Here is a 17,240-nt window from a genome sequence, read left to right on the forward strand (position 1 = left end):
AAACCCACGTCACTGTTTTCAACATTAATTTAAATTTCTAAAATCTGAAATATGCATTACAACATAGCAATAGAAATAATAAAAGAAATCTCAGTTGACATATTAAAACTGTAATCTAAGATAACAATTGATTTAGCTAGAGATGATGATTTGGAATTTGGAGAAAATTTGACAAGTTCATCAAAAGTTCGAATAACCAAAGATTAATAACAGAATAATAAAACTGAAAAATATAAGCTTTCTGATTTATTTATGCATTTATCTATTTAATTTTTAATATAGAAGAGCCAAGGATAACAAATAATGGCAGAAAGCATCACTCCTAAAAATAATATATGGTATCATTAATTTGTAAACATAAAATTTATTAAATTTGTCATGAATTACTAGCAATTAGATTGCAAAATTTATGTATAATTCAAGAATAATTGAGTAGCTCTGAAGCTTATTTGTTTTTGGAGATGGTTCAAAAAAATCATTGAACCATGAGAAAATCTAGAATATTTAAGAATTATTTAACGATTCAGAGAATATTGTAATCATAGTCATTTTGCCTCTGATATGTATAGCCTGGTGACACGTCCATATGGTTTACAGATCCTTCGGTACTCAGCTATCCAGGTGGCGGACTACTGGTACAAAAATTAACAGGATATCAGGTAGAATATCTTGGCCAATAGCTATAGACAGAATAAAAGATCGATTTAATCATAAATTTCATTAATGATTCAGAGAACATTGTAATTATGGTCATTTTGCCTCGTATATGTACAGCCCGGTGACTCATGCGCATGCTTTGAGGTTCTTCGGTATCTCAGCTATCCAGGTGGTGGACAACTGGTAACAAAATTACCAGGATATCAGGTTGAATATCTTGGCCAATAACAATAGATGGAATAAAAGATTAATTTAATCATAAATTTCAATATTGGAGTAGAAGAATTTTTGCGAAGATATTGGTCCTATACTGATTGAAGTGATTATAACTCAGTTGTTTATATAATAATAATTAGAAGAAGAAGAAGCAAAAACACTTTTTCGATAAAGAAAAGCGAATGTTTGCCTTACATCAAGAGCACAAAAATACCTGCAAAAAATACCGCACTATGATTTTAAACGTTTATTAGCTTGCAAGAACTAGTAGAAGCAACAACCACCTATGATACTTCCAAACAGTATCACTGTCAAAATAAATCCAATGGAATTAGATTTCCATGCCTCGTTATAGAATTAAAATGATCTTGAATTTATCATATCCAAAAATAAATAAAAATATCAATCCGGAAGCTAGACAGGAGACAACGATTCTGTAGGTGACATTACAGACATTTGCTATAGGAAAATAAGATAAAAGTAGACAACAATCGCTAGAAGCCACAAATACGGCATGCTTTGCAACAGAATCAACAAAGCTAAAGATTGGATATTGAAAATTCTACTAGAGAGACGTCCCTCTTCTCTAGTTTGGCATCTTCAACATTGTGGATCCAAGTACCATGCTTATGGTTTGCCCCATGAGTTAGCAAGACGAGCTATTTAACAGTTGGGATTTTATTTTATTCACTCAGTTGCTCACATGAGCAAGCAATATGCATCATGTGCTAGTTTGCTAACAAGTTATGAGGCAGCACCAACTCGGGTGTACCCTACAAACATTCCTTTCGGAACTCAGAACCCTTCTGCAGAAGCATCACCATCATCCTCATCACCACTGCCATATGTTTCAAGATCAGCTTCTTCAACTTCATCCTGGCATTGGAAAAATTGTATCCATCAGATGACTATTAACGAAAAACCATGTATTACATGCAAATTAGTTCTGGCAAAGAACCCATATAATTAGCTGCTGTGTACTGCTACAAATTTGCTAGTTCATGATCAACTAACAGATCATTTGTCCAATTAAACATGATATAAAAACCCAGATATCTGGAAATTATATAATCAGTCTAGTAGAATTTCAAGAACGAAGAAAATCAATTGTTTTAGCATTTGTTCTAGGCTTATAACTGTAAAGTTATCTATAGATTTACAACCAGCCTATAACTTCAGTCATCTACCATAGATTGGCAATCAGACAGAACCTGCTTATCAAATTCGCTACCAAATTGGAAATGCTGAAAATCAGACATACACATGTGACTGGAAAAATAATATAGCTTTATAGTATCAAAACTCATGATCAGGCACGTATGCAGGAAGCTGCAATCAAGACTGAAGTTCAAGTAGTTTGGAAGAGGTCATTAGCAATAGGCAAAATCCCAGCACTTAGATGCTCGAAAATTTATTGACAAACTTTGCATCCTCACCTCCACATAATCATCAGAAAATAAGCATCAGTAAGCTGCAAATCCAATTCCTTATTGCCTGATTCCTTGTCAGCCTTTATTTGATTCCACAGGAAACAACGAGGAAAATAATCAGCTCTAAGAAAGATTAACATTTCTCAAGCATCTACTGAAGTCCCAAGCTATAGTAATTAAACCAAAAAAAAGAATATTTCGGTCCTGCAGATTTGAAATACATTGGTTCAATGCCTGAAAATTTCCATATTAGTAAAAGAGAGGAATCATCACAAAGAACTCCCCCTTCCTAATATCGACTTGCCAATTGCCAAGGGCTTGACATATCATTTATACAATGCCATATCAACCAACATATATATTTGCTTGTGTTACCAATGTTTCACATATTCAGTAGCATCTTGGGGCTCAAAATATTGGGCTGTAAAATGTCCATTGAAGCACAATGATTATATTGTGGTGGAACATTTAATAAAGTTGATTCTTAAACAAAAACAGAAAAACCTGTGTAAAAGGTTACCCTTCTTCTCAAAATCCTTCCACCACAATTCTGTATAAGAAACAAGTGAAACTGTCAAACAGATATGCAGAATAAAACTTATCTGACAGTGTCAATTGAAGTTTTTAACAAATAAATATGGTTTTATGTTTATAGTTTTTGGTTTCAATTCATAAGTATACCTATTCTTGTTCTAAACTAATTAATCAGGCTAAGAAAAGACATTCTTTAGAAATTCATGGAAATTTAAGTAACATTAAATTGATATCCACTTTATTATATATTTAAGATTGTATATTTTTTATCTTTTTTTCCTCCCTCATGAGCTTAAATAGTTAATATAATCTATTATATCCTATAATTTTATCATCACTTATATGTATACCTGCATAACTGGGATGAAAGATTTCATTATGAAAGAATGTTCTTTAAATGCTCCAGTTCTGCAACATTAAAAGTAAATCAATAAAAGAGGGAAACTTCTTCTGAAGTCTTAACTATTCCGAGCTTTTTCAACCCATCTTTCAATTGATTTGGCACATGTTGTTGTCATATTCAGTACCACTTAATGATAAAGCATATCTGCATTAGGTACAGTACATAACAATATGTTGTGGCCATTTTGGGTTCGGCAAACCTTGCATGATACTTAGGTCATGCTTCTCATTTTTCATTGCATGCATTCTTAATGCTGGGATTCGTAGATGCCTTTGTAATTCTCAACTAACAATAGATGCAGTAGATTAGGTCTTCCACTAGTTCTAACAAGAAAGAGAGGCTTCATGACCTATCTTGATGCAACTTCAGCTTAACGTCTTAAAAATTTTGCAACATTTTGTGCTAGTGCATCCAAGCACTTGGCTCAATACAATAGAACTTGGTGCGGTCAATTTAAAATTTACAGATTCTGGTACCAATAACAATACATTAAACTTAGCTTGTCATTCCTTTACACATGCCACTAATGCAAATCTAGAGTCTCAATGTAGTTTCCTCACTATCAAGAAGATGATGAGTTTTGCCAGCATCAAACCCATATTTTTTTAGCTGAATAGAATGATCAAAAATGATGCAACTTACTCAAGGTGTAAAATTGTAAATAGTGCACTTTAAGACAAATTTATTTATGTTTGGATTTGATTGGCATACTTTGATAGCTTAGTAGACATAGCATTTATGCGAATAACTTAGCCAAGTACAAGATATTATAAATGAAAAGTCTATCATACTAATCAATATCTTGCAAATACATAGATTTCTCACCATGGTGCCCACTCCCATCACATAGTTTGGAACTATTCTGTCCTTTTTCCATAGTCCACATAATAATGCTGTTCAAACCAGCTTCATTTAATAGGATTTGCAGATATTGACTTCTCAATTTGCTCGCTAACTATGTTCACCTGCAAAATTTGTTAGAATAATGATAGTCCTTGGAACAAGGTTTTAAAGATCAATGCTGAATTCTGTACTGTTTGTCTCCTCGAAACAATACAGTATCGGAACTACATATCGAAACTGAAAGATTCTAAATAATTGAAAAACTTTTAGTACCGACCAGTACACTGGTATGGTACTGCTAGTGTGCACCGATATGGACCTACATACACAGGTATGGCTCCATACTAATACAGCTATTTCAACATACTGGCTCCTACACTAGTGCTAGTTTCAAGCTAGAACAGTATATTATCTGCCATACTGTCCCTTGTCGGCAATTTTTTAAACCATGCCTTGGAAAATGCTATTGAATTGTAGTGTTTGTCATAAAACCAAGAGTAATATGACTTGTGCTGTTGTGCATCTATTTAGAAAATAGTAATATGAGGTTAACTAATTTAGCTCATATTGTAGATTCGGCACAAACTACATAGTCCATGATGTATTGCTTCACATTTGCCTTAAGTGTCTGAGAAATAATGCATTTACCTCATATTGTAGAATTGCCACAAACTACATAGTCCATGATGTATTGCTTCATATTGCCTTCATATTTTCCATGATGATGAGAAATAAGGCAAGGAGGTACAATCCTGGTAACATGCCATACCACCATAGCTCTATTTTTAGGCTTAGAAGCAACAAAAAATGAACTAATCCTTGCCGCCCCTCTTATTTCGGTTTTTTTTTCCAAAAGATTTTATACTGCAAAAGCAACTTTTTTCATAGCAGTGTTCTTTACTCTGCATCAGAACAATGACACTTGTTATCTCAATAGAAGTGTTGATAGCTTGGTGTCAACGACTAGCAGCTCCGTGTTCCATTCCCAGTAAATGTATGCTCTCTTCAAGCAATGATTGCAAAATCCAAGAGGCCTTAGAAGTTGTTCCATTATGTAAGTGTTGATCTAACAATCTTGTGTATTTAAAAGCTATCTCAAGTTCATTCTGCTGAAAATGGCAAGAAAGAATGCTCTTCCACTCTGCTGACTTTCCTTCTGCACAAATTCCATGGAGAAGGAAAAGAAATGTGATGGAATTGGGCAAACAGCCTTTGGCAACCATCTTGCCTCTCAACTCCAATGCCTTTGTGACCATTTGATGTTTGCAAAGACAGAAAATTATAGCATTATATGCTGCACTCCTGCGATCCCATCCATCAGATATCATATTCACAAAGATGTCTAAGAATGCAATCTTGCTGTTGCCTTGAAGATCAGTAGCACAAGTGGAATCAAGATATGGAGTACTATTAATAAGACCATTAATTAAATAATGGAATGTAACATCATTAGGAGGGCATTTATTAGATAACATTTCTTCAAAGAATGCAACAGCTCTGGTGATTTGTTTATTTTTACAAAAGCTGCCAATCAGAATACTATACGTGACAACATTAGGAATAAGACCATGAGACTGCATATTATTAAAGAGAATTTCTGCAGTATCAATATCCCCTTTTCGACAATACCCATTGATTAAAGCAGAATATGTGACTACATTTGGTTTGCATCTCCGCTTCATCATGTCACCAAATACACTTAAAGCCCCATCCAAATCACTTTGTTTCGCATAGCCATCTATAACTGTGGTATATGTGAATTCATCTGGGCAATATCCATCCCTCCTCATGCTATTGATGCATAAAATTGCATCATTCATCATTCCAAATTTACAATACCCTTTGATCATAGCATTGTAGCCAACAACCCCATGTCTAATGCCCTTCTGTCCCATGAACTCAAACACCTTCTTTGCCTCGCTCAAATCCTCATTTCTGATGAACCCATCAATCAATGTAGCATAAACAAACTCATCTGGGAGGATATTTTGATCGAGCATCTCAGCAAGCAGCTTTTTGGCAGAGGCAAGCATCCCTTTCTTGCAAAGTCCACTTATTAGAATATTGTGAATTCCAGCATCTAGAGTTACTCCCTTCTCTATCATCTTCTCTCGAATTGCCAATGCATCATTTATCTCCTGCATGAGAACAAGTCCATGAATTAGAGCTGCATAAATTACCAGGTCAGGCTTATGTCCTTTCTCCATCATCTCAATGAACAAATTCGATGCCATAGCAACCTCCCCATTTTGGCAATACCCATGAATGATAGGAGTATAACTAAATTTATTCAGATCCAACCTCCTCTTAATGGCCTCCCTCAGAAGAAGCTCAGCCTCTCCAACATTTCCACCCTGACAAAGCCCAGAAATTAAAATATTATATGTTACAATATCCGGTTCACACCCACTTCCAATCATCTGCCTCAGAACTGCTTTTGCCTTAACAACTGAGCCATGCTTACACCAAGCATCAATCACATTATTGTAAATTTGCACATTCGGCCACAATCCCCGTGCTTTCATCTCCGAAAAAAATTTATTTATCTCGACAAAGTTCCCCTTCTTGCAGAACCCATTAATAACAATACCATAAGATACCAATGTCGGCAGGAATCCCTTCAATTTCATCTCCCTAAAAAGCTCTAAGCCCCTCTTCATGTCACCATTCCTGCAATACCCATCAAGAAGAGTGTTATAGAAGACGACATTCGGGGTACACCCGGCTCCCCATCTATGTTCAATCAAGTTCTTGGCCTCGTCCATCCTCCCTTCAATACACAAACCCCTGACCATTATACCCGTGCTGTAGTTATCCGCCCCACCATCTCGCTTAAGCATTTCATCATACACCTGACGGGCCAGATCACAATGGCGCCGCTCTACAAGCAACTTGAGCAAACAATTGCAGTCAGACACATCAGGAAAAGAACCAAGCTGATCTCTCATAGTTCTGTAGACATCCAAAGCCTCCTCTTCAAGTCCAGAATCAGAATATGCGGCGACGAGAGCGCCCAAGGCCTCCCGAGTCGGGGTTCGTTCCTCGCTCCTCATGGTCTGAAGCACGAGCTCAATCTCCGGAAACCGGCGGGCTTTGGCCAGGATCCGGAGGAGCGTCGAATAGGATAGGGAGTCCGGCGGGTCGGCCCACGGCGGGCGGCGTCGGCGGGCCCAGTCGAAGAAGGCGAGGGCGGAGTCGGGGTCGGGGAGGCGCGCGAGGACGGGAGCAATCGCTTCCTCTTCTTCTTCCTCGAGGGAGAAGGCATCGTCGAGGGCTCGCTCCCAGTGGGGATTGGTCTCGCGGGTGCGAAGGATTTGGGCGATCGAGTCGGCGACGCGGCGGAGGCGGGAGCTGAGGAAAAATTTGAAGGGGTTTTGGCGGGGCTTTTTGATGGGAGGGAGAAGAAAGAGTTTGGACATATGAAACAAGTTTGGGCACGGAGGACTGAATGAGCGAGAGAAGAGCAGCAGCAGCTGCCGCTTGTGTATATTAACCACCTCCGAGAATCTCATATTTGTTATGAGCCATCAAGTAATTTATTCAAGTTATTGCTTGTTTTATTTTTTTCTCATCGTTGAAGGTGATTTGGATTAAGTAGATGATTTCTCTGATTCTTTCACGCATCTCAATGAAGAAAATTTAAAATCTACTAACAAAAAATGAGAAAGCATGATAGAATGAGCCAAATCAAAGATAAGAACTAGATTATAAAAAAAAAAAAGGTAAATGCGCCAACTTCATTCTGATTTGAATTAATATATCTTGAGTATTCATCTTAGTCCTTATATGAATTTATAAGATATTCAAAAGGAAACTTCTATCTCTTGTTCTCGTGATTACTTGTATTCTTTTTCATATGAAAACTTATCTAAATAACTTTTCTAAGATAATTAGTTCCACGAAAAAAATCTAAAATAAGTATTTGCATATGATGGAGGAGTGCACTTCTATTAGGTGTAAATATAGAAATTAGAAATTTTTATTTTTTATGTGGCTTCAAGAATTAGAATTTTATGAGAATTTTAATATTTTATTTTATACGGAATCTTACTAAAATTTTGGATTATCTTTATAAATTCATTATTATATAATTGAGAATACAATTTATATTGTTGAGCTTCAATAATATGAAATATTAAAATGTTCTTTCCCTCTAACTTCTTTTCCTCTTCTCTTCTCTTCCCTCCTCTCCTTCTTTTTCTGTCCTGCATTAATATGGGTGAAAAGTGGATAGCCATCACCCTATATATATATATATATATATATATATATATATATATATGTCAATTAGGAGAGGATATTTATTGTCTAGTGAAGAAAGCCTAACATGCATAGAGAGGTCATTATATATTTATATGTGTACACATACATGCATACATACATACATACACACACACATACATATATATACATATATATATATGTGTGTGTGTATGTACATATGTATGTATGTATGTATTCATGTATATACATATAATGTGTGTGTGTGTGTGTTTAAAAAAAAAAGCATGGAAAATCTGATCCCTATCCCATACCACGCAAGAGGGAGAGAACAAAGTTGCATTGAAAGCTCTGGATACTTATTTTAAGCTCTACTATTAAATAAAATTATGATATACGAAAGAGGCTTTGAGTGACACACCTCTCCCATGCATTGAAGATCTGATGTGGCTCAGCTCAAAAGGACTTATCCATACACCTCTGAAATACAACATACGTAACCAGCACTTGTCTCTAATTAGTACACCATATTGCAACTTTTTCTAAGAGAGAAACAAAAGAATGAACACCGACAAAAAAATAATGTATGTAACATCCATGTCCTTACCTAAAAAGACTAACCAAAAAATATTACTATTGCAGGTAATATTACAGGTGGTGAAGACAATAGCACTCCGAGCCAGAATAGCCATTCCCAAATGAAAGGAGACAAACATTGTGGAAATTCCAATCACCGGAATAGTAAAGGAAAAAATCGCACATAAATGTAGCTATTCTCAGATCAAAGAAATACAGATCTTGGTCATATAACTCTTGTTGAAATGAGATTGAGCAACATAACATTGTCAAATATATTACTATATGTGATGCCGTATTTCTTCCTTGGGGGAATGGCTTCATATATTTCTTGAAGATTATTTATGTCTCCCCATGTGTTCTGTATGCCCCCATTGATTGATCCTGTTGGGGCAGCAAGCTTGCACAGTTCTCTCAGGACACCACCATGATGCACTACAAACCACTCTTGCTCCTGCCAAGCAAATAAAACAAATGAAAAGGATGCCCAATATCTCATTATTTTCGCGGAATGCGACATTGCATGCAACAAAATATTGCTCTAAGAAATCAACTCCTGATATGAAGTTGTTCTAAACATCAGCATGGCAGAAAAGCTGAGTACGAGCAGACAAAATTTCTGGGTGTAATTGGAAATGCAATTACAGCAACAGATTGACAGGATTTGCAGAGGCAGGCATAAGAAAAGCAAACTGCAAATTGATTACCAATCAATTACTCAACAGGAATTCATGGAAACACCACATAAGCTGAAGAACTTAACAAGCATCTATGAAGGATACCACAGTTGAGCTTATGCTTGATGTTGCTTTTCTGCGAAAGGCTTTAAAAATCACTTACCAAGGCCAAGCAATTGTAAGTGGGACAGCATGAATCAGACTTGCGCAACAATTAGCTAGCCTGGATTGGTCAGGTCAAGTCCAACTAGAGGTGGGTTTATATTGGGTTTAAATTCAATGTGTAAAACCGAACTTTCGAGCAGTTTTAGTCTCATCAATTTGGACTTCGACGGATTTTGATCTGCTTTTAGGATAATCTGGGGTCCAAATCTCGTGCTTTAGGCACAGCAATTTGATTCCAAGTCAAGTAGAGATCAAACCAATCTCCTTTCTATTCTTGTGAAGTTGAGCTCAAAATATCCAAGCTAGTCATTTTCTATATCCAAGCAATAATAAGCATAAATGCTTCAAGTATCTATGCATCAAAGCCAGAATTACAGCTTCTTCGACATGCCAGTCCCTAAGTATTTGCTATTCCGAAGGCACATTTTTGTGTCTTCACTCATATTATTTTCTTTACACACACACACACAGAGAGAGAGAGAGAGAGAGAGAGGTGCAGTTTAATTAATTGAAACAAAATAATCAGGACAAGGTTTAGTGGTTATGGTCATTGTCTATCATCTGGTCTCTTTTTTCTTCTCTCTCTTTTCCTTTTTTTCTGAAAACAAAAGAAGATGGGGAGCCCTTATTGCAATTCTAGGCCTAAGCACTAATACAGTCTAATGTAAATAGATTTGCTCTAAGTATTTCCATTTTGAGTTTATTAGCAGTGTCGTCTAAATATACACTTCGGCACCTTCCGATCATTTCCACAAATTTATCTGACATTTTTATGAAAGAAAGTTTATTTTGACATTTTTTTGGCTGACCATTTCATCTTTCTTATAACTTTTTTTAAGGAAATATCCATATGACTTTATAATCCATAATTTTCACTCACTGCTAATATATCTTTCTCTCCATCTGTTATCCATATTGGCAACTATGATCAGTAATGTGGAAGACCCAGCGGTGCAACAAATATAATCTAAGCAAGACATAAGCAGAGAGTGTCATCATAACTTGAAGTGTTTCTCATTTACACCACCAAGCAGTGGAAAGTTTAACCTTAGTACATGACCATGGCCAAAGATTTCAAAAAGAAGGAAGCAGTGGGACAGCAAGGAGGGCAAACCCTTTAAAGAGAGGGGAAAGCATCACATGGTTTTGGGGCCACTGCAGAGTCGCATCTTCGATCTGATAGCAGTTTTCCAGTGAGCTTCATCACTACGCAAGCTTGCTCCCTCTTATCAGGTGGTGGCCCCATATTAAGAGCCACTCATGAAACAAAATCTTGTTAAGTCTTTCTCATCTGGAGCCTTCTTCATGTGATGTTCCCAATTTAAAGAACCCACGCCAGGCAAAGTAGAACGGGAAGGAGAAACAAACCTATCACTGCAAGTGCTCAGCCATAGATGAGATATCTTTGTCCACTACATTCTTTTTGCTCAAGAAAAGTCCATTTTAATGATTTTTAAGCCTAATGAATCTGACGCATGAGAATGTTAAGAAGAAAATGGAAGTGAAAGCAGGTAAAACCATGTCAATTCAGATGCATCTTGTAGTATGAGAGAAGCCTTAGTGCATGAACTAACAATTACAAATCCAGTCAAATACCTAGCATGTAAATCAGATGAACTGGTGATTGATAGCAAACAGACCTAAAAGAGAGACCCGTCAATAAGATGTGTCCCTCAAATGTGAATGCAAGGCAAAGTGATCTGAGACAATGAGTCATGCCCACTCAAAGGTTTATGCTTAACAGCTCACTTTCTTGCTCCATTGTCGTCTGACAGAGAACTTACGAAACAATGTTTAACTTTGTGTTCCCTCGTTGTCCACTAGAACAATTCGACGACAATACCTAAAGAGATTTTTGGGCAGCAATTAATCTTTAAGTGCTAGCTACTTGCATTATTGACAGGCAGCACGAACGATGACATTAGATGATCGCTACTATTTATGTTCCAATTAATTAACAGGCTTAATCACAATCTACCATAACGATCGAGCTAGTCTCTGTCGCATCAATTTGGCTTGTCCTGATGGATCATTTTCTATCATGTCACCAGATCACATTAGGATTCAATTCAGATTGTGGCATCCTTACTTTACAGTGATTTTTGACTTGGCATCTATGTATCTAGCTTATCCAGTTTTGGAATATGGCACATACCAACTCCATAGTGAACAATAGTATGATCAAAGCACATTAAACAATTTCGGCGAGAAACAATAATTGCCAGAGGCTAAGTTAATAATGGTGCATCCTCTTTGACATCTTCTCTCGACGAATTACTTGCCATATATAAGCACCAGGGTATTGCTTCCTGAACACAGCATCTCTGCATGATTCACACAAAATTTTTCCATGATTTGCACTTGAGTTTTGAGACCTCTTGAAGAGTCTATAAAATGTCACAAGTTTCTGGAGTTGTCCTGCTACAGTCAGCTGTTTTGCTCTGCTCAAAGGGGCTCTTAGCACCTCAAGGGAACCAGTTCAGGTAGCAATCTTTTGCAATCTTAATAGATTGTCTTCTAGCAGATGGGAGAGCATTCTTAAGATGCATAATTCTTAGAACCAAGGTTTAAATAGCAGCTGCCATAATGTTCCAACAGCCATTTTAATGATTGTGGACCTCCTCAGAGACTTGATGCAATGTCAATTTAATTAGAAGTACTTCCTGGCCAGCTGATATGGCATTTCCACTCAAAGAAGTTTTATTGACCAAGTAGTCATTCTGAAGGGTTCCATATATCTCTACTTCACCGAAAGGTTAATGCAGTTGCTGATTGGGTTGCAAGATGGGGTAGAAATAATGAACAGTTGAGGTTACGGAAGAGTTTTTAATATTATAACAGCTAATATAATTATTATTTTAATATTAATCTAAAAGCGCAATTTTGAGGAGAATAGCAGTCATTATAGTCATTGCAATGGTCATTAATGGCTTCGGTGGCGTTCATTGTAGCACAACAACACTGCAATACATGGAGGACTGTGGATCATAACAACTCTCCTATCCACCATTAAAGCAATCTCTCATGATGGCAAAAGGTTGGGAGCTAAAATTTAACTTTCATGTGATTCCAAACCTAGATAAGATCCATCAGCAGTAATGGAAATTAAGTTCAAGTTCATATTTTTCTTGCTCCACTTTCTTCTAAAGATGAACTGTTGCAGCATCAGCACAACAGTGAACATGGATTGCTGTGCTTTATCTGAATCACAAGAGGAGAATGACTTGGGACAAAAGCTACTTAACGCCATGAAATGGAAATAGATTTTTGAGAAAAGATGGCCTCAATTATTAGTTTGGTGGATGGATGGAAGGCCAGGCACGAAGCCCATTATGGCAACACCCATGTAATGATCAGAGAGGCACATGCCAAACTAGCAAAGCGCGAAGGGTCCCTTTTCCTCTTCCCTCTGTTTTCCGAAGTGGTCCGGCCTCCCACGCCTTATCCTATTCTCCCAATATTTCCATCACTAACCTTGGTTGGATCAAACCCAACCAGGGAAGTGCCCCTCCCCCACTCTGAAAAGAGGAAAAAGATTCCCAAGGCAACCACCTTCCGACCTCCTCCTCTCCCTCCCACCCAATATAACTTGGGACCGAAGGCCCTCTCTTGCTTCGAGAAAACACTTGAATCAAATTAACTCCCCACCTTTCCCTCTGTCAGCTTCCCAACCACCACCTTCCAAGCCAAAGTCTTGAGACCATACTCTCCACCAATGCCACCAGTAATGGAGACGCCGGGGTTGGTGTCGTTGCTCCGGCACACCACCGAAGACCGTCGGACCAAGATGGGCGGAGGGGGTATCTTTCGGATGTTCAAGCTGCTTCCCATGCTTACCTCTGGTTGCAAGATGGTTGCGCTCTTAGGCAGGCCAAGCAAAGGATTGCTCTCCGACAAGGCTACCACCATTACGTTATTTGGATATAGGAGAGGAAGGGTGAGCTTAGCCATTCAAGAAGACCCCAGGTCTCCACCCATCTTTCTTATAGAGCTCCCCATGCTCACGAGCTCTCTCCACAAAGAAATGGCATCCGGATTGGTGAAGATTGCGCTCGAGAGCGAGACGAGGACCCACAAGAAGAAGCTCACGGAGGAATACGTCTGGGCTGTTTACTGCAATGGCCGGAAGTCGGGATACTCGATAAGGAGGAAGCATACCTCCGACGACGAGCGACATGTCATGCAGCTTCTCAGGGGCGTCTCCATGGGTGCAGGGGTCTTGCCATGCGAGAAGGAGACGGCAGAGGGGGAGCTGACCTACATGAGAGCCCGATTCGAGAGGGTGGTGGGATCGAAGGACTCCGAGGCGATGTATATGATCAACCCCGACGGCACCGGCGGGCCGGAGTTGAGCATCTTTCTTGTGAGGGTCAAGTGAAATTACTATTGCTTTCTCTGCTTCTTGTGTGTACATAGGTCTCTTTGTCTTTGTAGAGAAAATTCTCTTCCAGTCCCTCTCTTCCATCTTTTACTTGCTTTCTGCAACCTTTTAACTTTATACAGACTGTGGATAACTTGCCGGTTATGATGGATGCCACAATGGTGGTGGGAACTGCGGAGAGCAGTTGAAGACAGCCTACTAGTATTTCCCATTTTGAATAATATTTTAACATTGATTGGATGATGATTTAACCTAAAAAAAAACAATTTGTGATCAAACTTATGGGATTTTGAAGAACTTAGGCATGGTAAGGGTCCTGATAATTATATCCATGAATCCATGATCTGATGGCACTTCTAGTCCTCAATGAGTGTTAGAAGTTGTGTTTGTGATGCCTGTGCAAAAGTACCTCCTTGCACTAAATATTTTTATTTTTTTTTACTTTCTTCAGAATTAATGATTTCCTTGAAGCTTGGTCTTGTGATACCTTGTCATGAATTCTCTAGGAGAACAACTGCAAAATTAATGATTTCCTTGAAGCTGGTCCCTCACTGTATCTTTCAAGTTAGGTAAAACCTTATCATGTTTGGCTACTTATATATACTACCACTTGAGTTACCTATACGGATCTCATTTTGCTATTATTAGTTTAACAATCTTTTATAAAGTTCTTGATGAAGTTTGGGGGAGCTATGCATGCACCTCCCTTAATTTTTTTTGGAAAGAAAAAAAAACACTTATATAAAGAGTTTGTAGCATGTATGTTACATTAGATACACACAAATTGTTTAAGAGATGCAATTTGAATGATTCTCACTATAAGATGTTTAAGATATTCCAAGATAAAGTGCATGTCGCAAAATGAGAGCAGCTCCATTCAGTGCATTGGACATCTAAGGACATAGCAGGAGGTCGGCTTTATGATGGTAGGGAAGAACCGGATGACCTTGTCAAAAGCGTGGTGGAACAAAACAGCAAACATCTGATTGCTTCCACCGACTCTATGGCACGTTAGCCGGTTTTCGTGTATTTTAAATGGTCCCCTCTATAATGTACAAGAGTTTGTACGCAAGAAGCAGCACGGGATCACCCATGCCTTCAATGCTTTTTGGGCCGAGTAGTGGCCCAGGGGGGCCCACCTTAAGCTGATGGGCATGTGGAGGCTCCACGTCAAGGGAGGCTCTCGTCGGGCTGATGAAAGCGTATCAACAAACTCCAAAGAAGAATGGGCCTTAGATTTCCCTCACAATAGATACGGAAAAGAAGTCTATCCATCAATCAGCATCAAGTAGGCTAGATCCAGCTCACATTAGCATGGTACGTTAGAAAAGTATGAACTTAGGTAGGGGTCTACCATCAAGTGGGCCTGGCCTTGAGGCCCCGTCTCTTTTTGGAGGGACCATCCTGCAAAGAAAATGGGCCATCATGCCCTATGTATTATGCTTGTAAAAGCTGATTTAAAAGAAAGTACCCGGCATGGGAATTGTATTGCCTGCCATTTGGTCCTGACTGCACCTAGGGTTTTCATCCTAAAGAAAAGCATAATTATACCATTCCATGATGATGCTTCCATTGTTGCATGCCTTTAGGAATAGTATAATACGGGCTTAATTTTACATCCATGGACCTTGCACGTGCAATCACATTATTTATTCATTTTAATGCTGGCCCGCCACCAGCTAAGGACCATTGGCTAGCATCGTGTTCCTATTATCTTCGTTCTTGAAGTGGAAGGTGTGGGGTTCCTCCGCCATCGGAAAAGATTCAACATCGTAGTCCAACTTTTCCTTGAATCGCAACTCCCAGGCAATCCACTCCGCTGGTACTTTCCGGCCAAGGCTTCGCACAATCACCATCGTTGAGCTCCATGTTTTTCTAGATGTCTTAACACATTCCAATAGCAAATCGAGGGCCTCCATGAAGTGTCATTGGAGGTGCTCAGCTCCTCCGATATCTTGTAGTTGGTCCACACTGGCTTGCCAGGAGGGTGCCTAGCCCACCACCAACCACAAGGAGTTGGTCTCAACTCTCCTCGGGAGCAGCCAACCCCCACAACCAGTCGGCCCCTTGGCCAACCTCTATCGTTGTTCCTCATTTTTAGAAACCTCTTTCGTTACTCTCGTGCTCCGATCACCCATTGCCTTCGATCACCAAGCGTTCGAGAAAAAAAGCGCCAGACATCACATGAAGATTAAAGCAAGTCGCGATCCAGTCGCATAAATTGTGGCATTCTAACCTTACCTAGTTGCTATTTAAGAGATATCTCGTGAGCTTCGGAATCATGTCCAATCTCAAAGTTCTACGTCAACATAGAGAGAGATGAAGTGGTCTCACTTGCTAAACTACTACACCGCAAACTTAGTCCTTCTATGTACTTGGGACTACCTTAGCGATCACAAACTTACAAGGAGGGACCATCTCATCCCCTCGTGGCGGCATAGAGCGCTAGCATGCACCTGGGAAGAGGAACTTTCTTTCAAAGGGTGTCTCACTATTCTTAGGGCACATTTGGTTGAGAGGAGGTGGACCCTAGAATGGAAATAAGAATGAATAACTCCTATTCCAACTGTTTGGTTGGAGGAAGTCCCATTCCAATTTCGATTCCAAAAAAAAAAAAAGAAATGCCCCAAACCCAACCCTACTTTTCCCTAGTACTCAAATTTCATTCCGATTCTAGTCACAAACCAAACATGTAGGAGGATATGGCTATTCCTATTTCCATTCTAATCCAATCCGATTCCAATTCTAATTTTGATTTCAATTTCAGTGGGGAACGAAATGTGCCCTTAATGTTGTCATCTCCGCATTGCCTTGAAATTACATGGCCATCTACAAGTTGTGCCTAGATGGATTAGCTGGCAAGGCAAGGATAAAGCTAGCGAGTTTAATTGCCTTGTCAACTAGGATGTTATGCGTACAAATCCGCTGGACCTCATTGAGTGTCTCCTCTCTGAGTATGGAAGTAGTTCTTGAAGGAGATGGTAGTTGGAGAAGGGTTACAAAGGCTAATGTTTTTGAGACTCGGGCGGGTCAATTAAGTGAATCCAGTCCTATTGCCCCCCAGCAATAACGAATGGGGTTATATTTCGTGATTTATGAAAACTTGCTTGACTTGTTGACCTGAACAGTTCACCCGA

General features: G+C 38.8%; 2 protein-coding genes across 7 annotated transcripts; one reads left to right on the forward strand and one right to left on the reverse strand.

Moving 5' to 3' along the window:
- Positions 1 to 1,227: 1,227 nt before the first annotated feature.
- On the reverse strand, positions 1,228 to 7,603 carry LOC103712011 (Pentatricopeptide repeat (PPR) superfamily protein). Of its 6 annotated transcripts, XM_026806553.4 has the most exons (5): positions 4,732 to 7,603; positions 4,066 to 4,205; positions 2,824 to 2,853; positions 2,310 to 2,383; positions 1,228 to 1,749 (listed from the first exon to the last, which is right to left on the reverse strand). In XM_026806553.4, exon 1 carries the CDS (start codon positions 7,593 to 7,595, stop codon positions 5,040 to 5,042), a length of 2,556 nt encoding a protein of 851 aa, XP_026662354.4. In that variant the 5' UTR covers positions 7,596 to 7,603; the 3' UTR covers positions 1,228 to 1,749; positions 2,310 to 2,383; positions 2,824 to 2,853; positions 4,066 to 4,205; positions 4,732 to 5,039. The 6 variants fall into 6 exon arrangements, with proteins under 6 accessions (XP_026662354.4, XP_008796595.4, XP_017699492.4 ...); XM_008798373.6 differs by lacking the exon at positions 2,824 to 2,853; XM_017844003.5 differs by having other exon boundaries at positions 2,310 to 2,853.
- Positions 7,604 to 13,158: 5,555 nt separating this feature from the next.
- LOC103711992 (MIZU-KUSSEI-like protein (Protein of unknown function, DUF617)) lies at positions 13,159 to 14,354 on the forward strand. Its single transcript, XM_008798354.6, has one exon. It carries the CDS (start codon positions 13,438 to 13,440, stop codon positions 14,098 to 14,100), a length of 663 nt encoding a protein of 220 aa, XP_008796576.4. The 5' UTR covers positions 13,159 to 13,437; the 3' UTR covers positions 14,101 to 14,354.
- Positions 14,355 to 17,240: the final 2,886 nt, after the last annotated feature.

This window comes from Phoenix dactylifera, chromosome 15 (assembly GCF_051530095.1).
Source record: "Phoenix dactylifera cultivar Ajwa chromosome 15, Ajwa_hap1_PhDact_Kaust_v1.1, whole genome shotgun sequence".
Classification (NCBI taxonomy): Eukaryota; Viridiplantae; Streptophyta; class Magnoliopsida; order Arecales; family Arecaceae; genus Phoenix; species Phoenix dactylifera.

Excerpts from the sequence above, each read along its gene's own strand:
- LOC103712011 (XM_026806554.4), bottom strand. The coding sequence starts at position 7,595 with ATGAGATTCTCGGAGGTGGTTAATATACACAAGCGGCAGCTGCTGCTG.
- LOC103711992 (XM_008798354.6), top strand. The coding sequence starts at position 13,438 with ATGCCACCAGTAATGGAGACGCCGGGGTTGGTGTCGTTGCTCCGGCAC.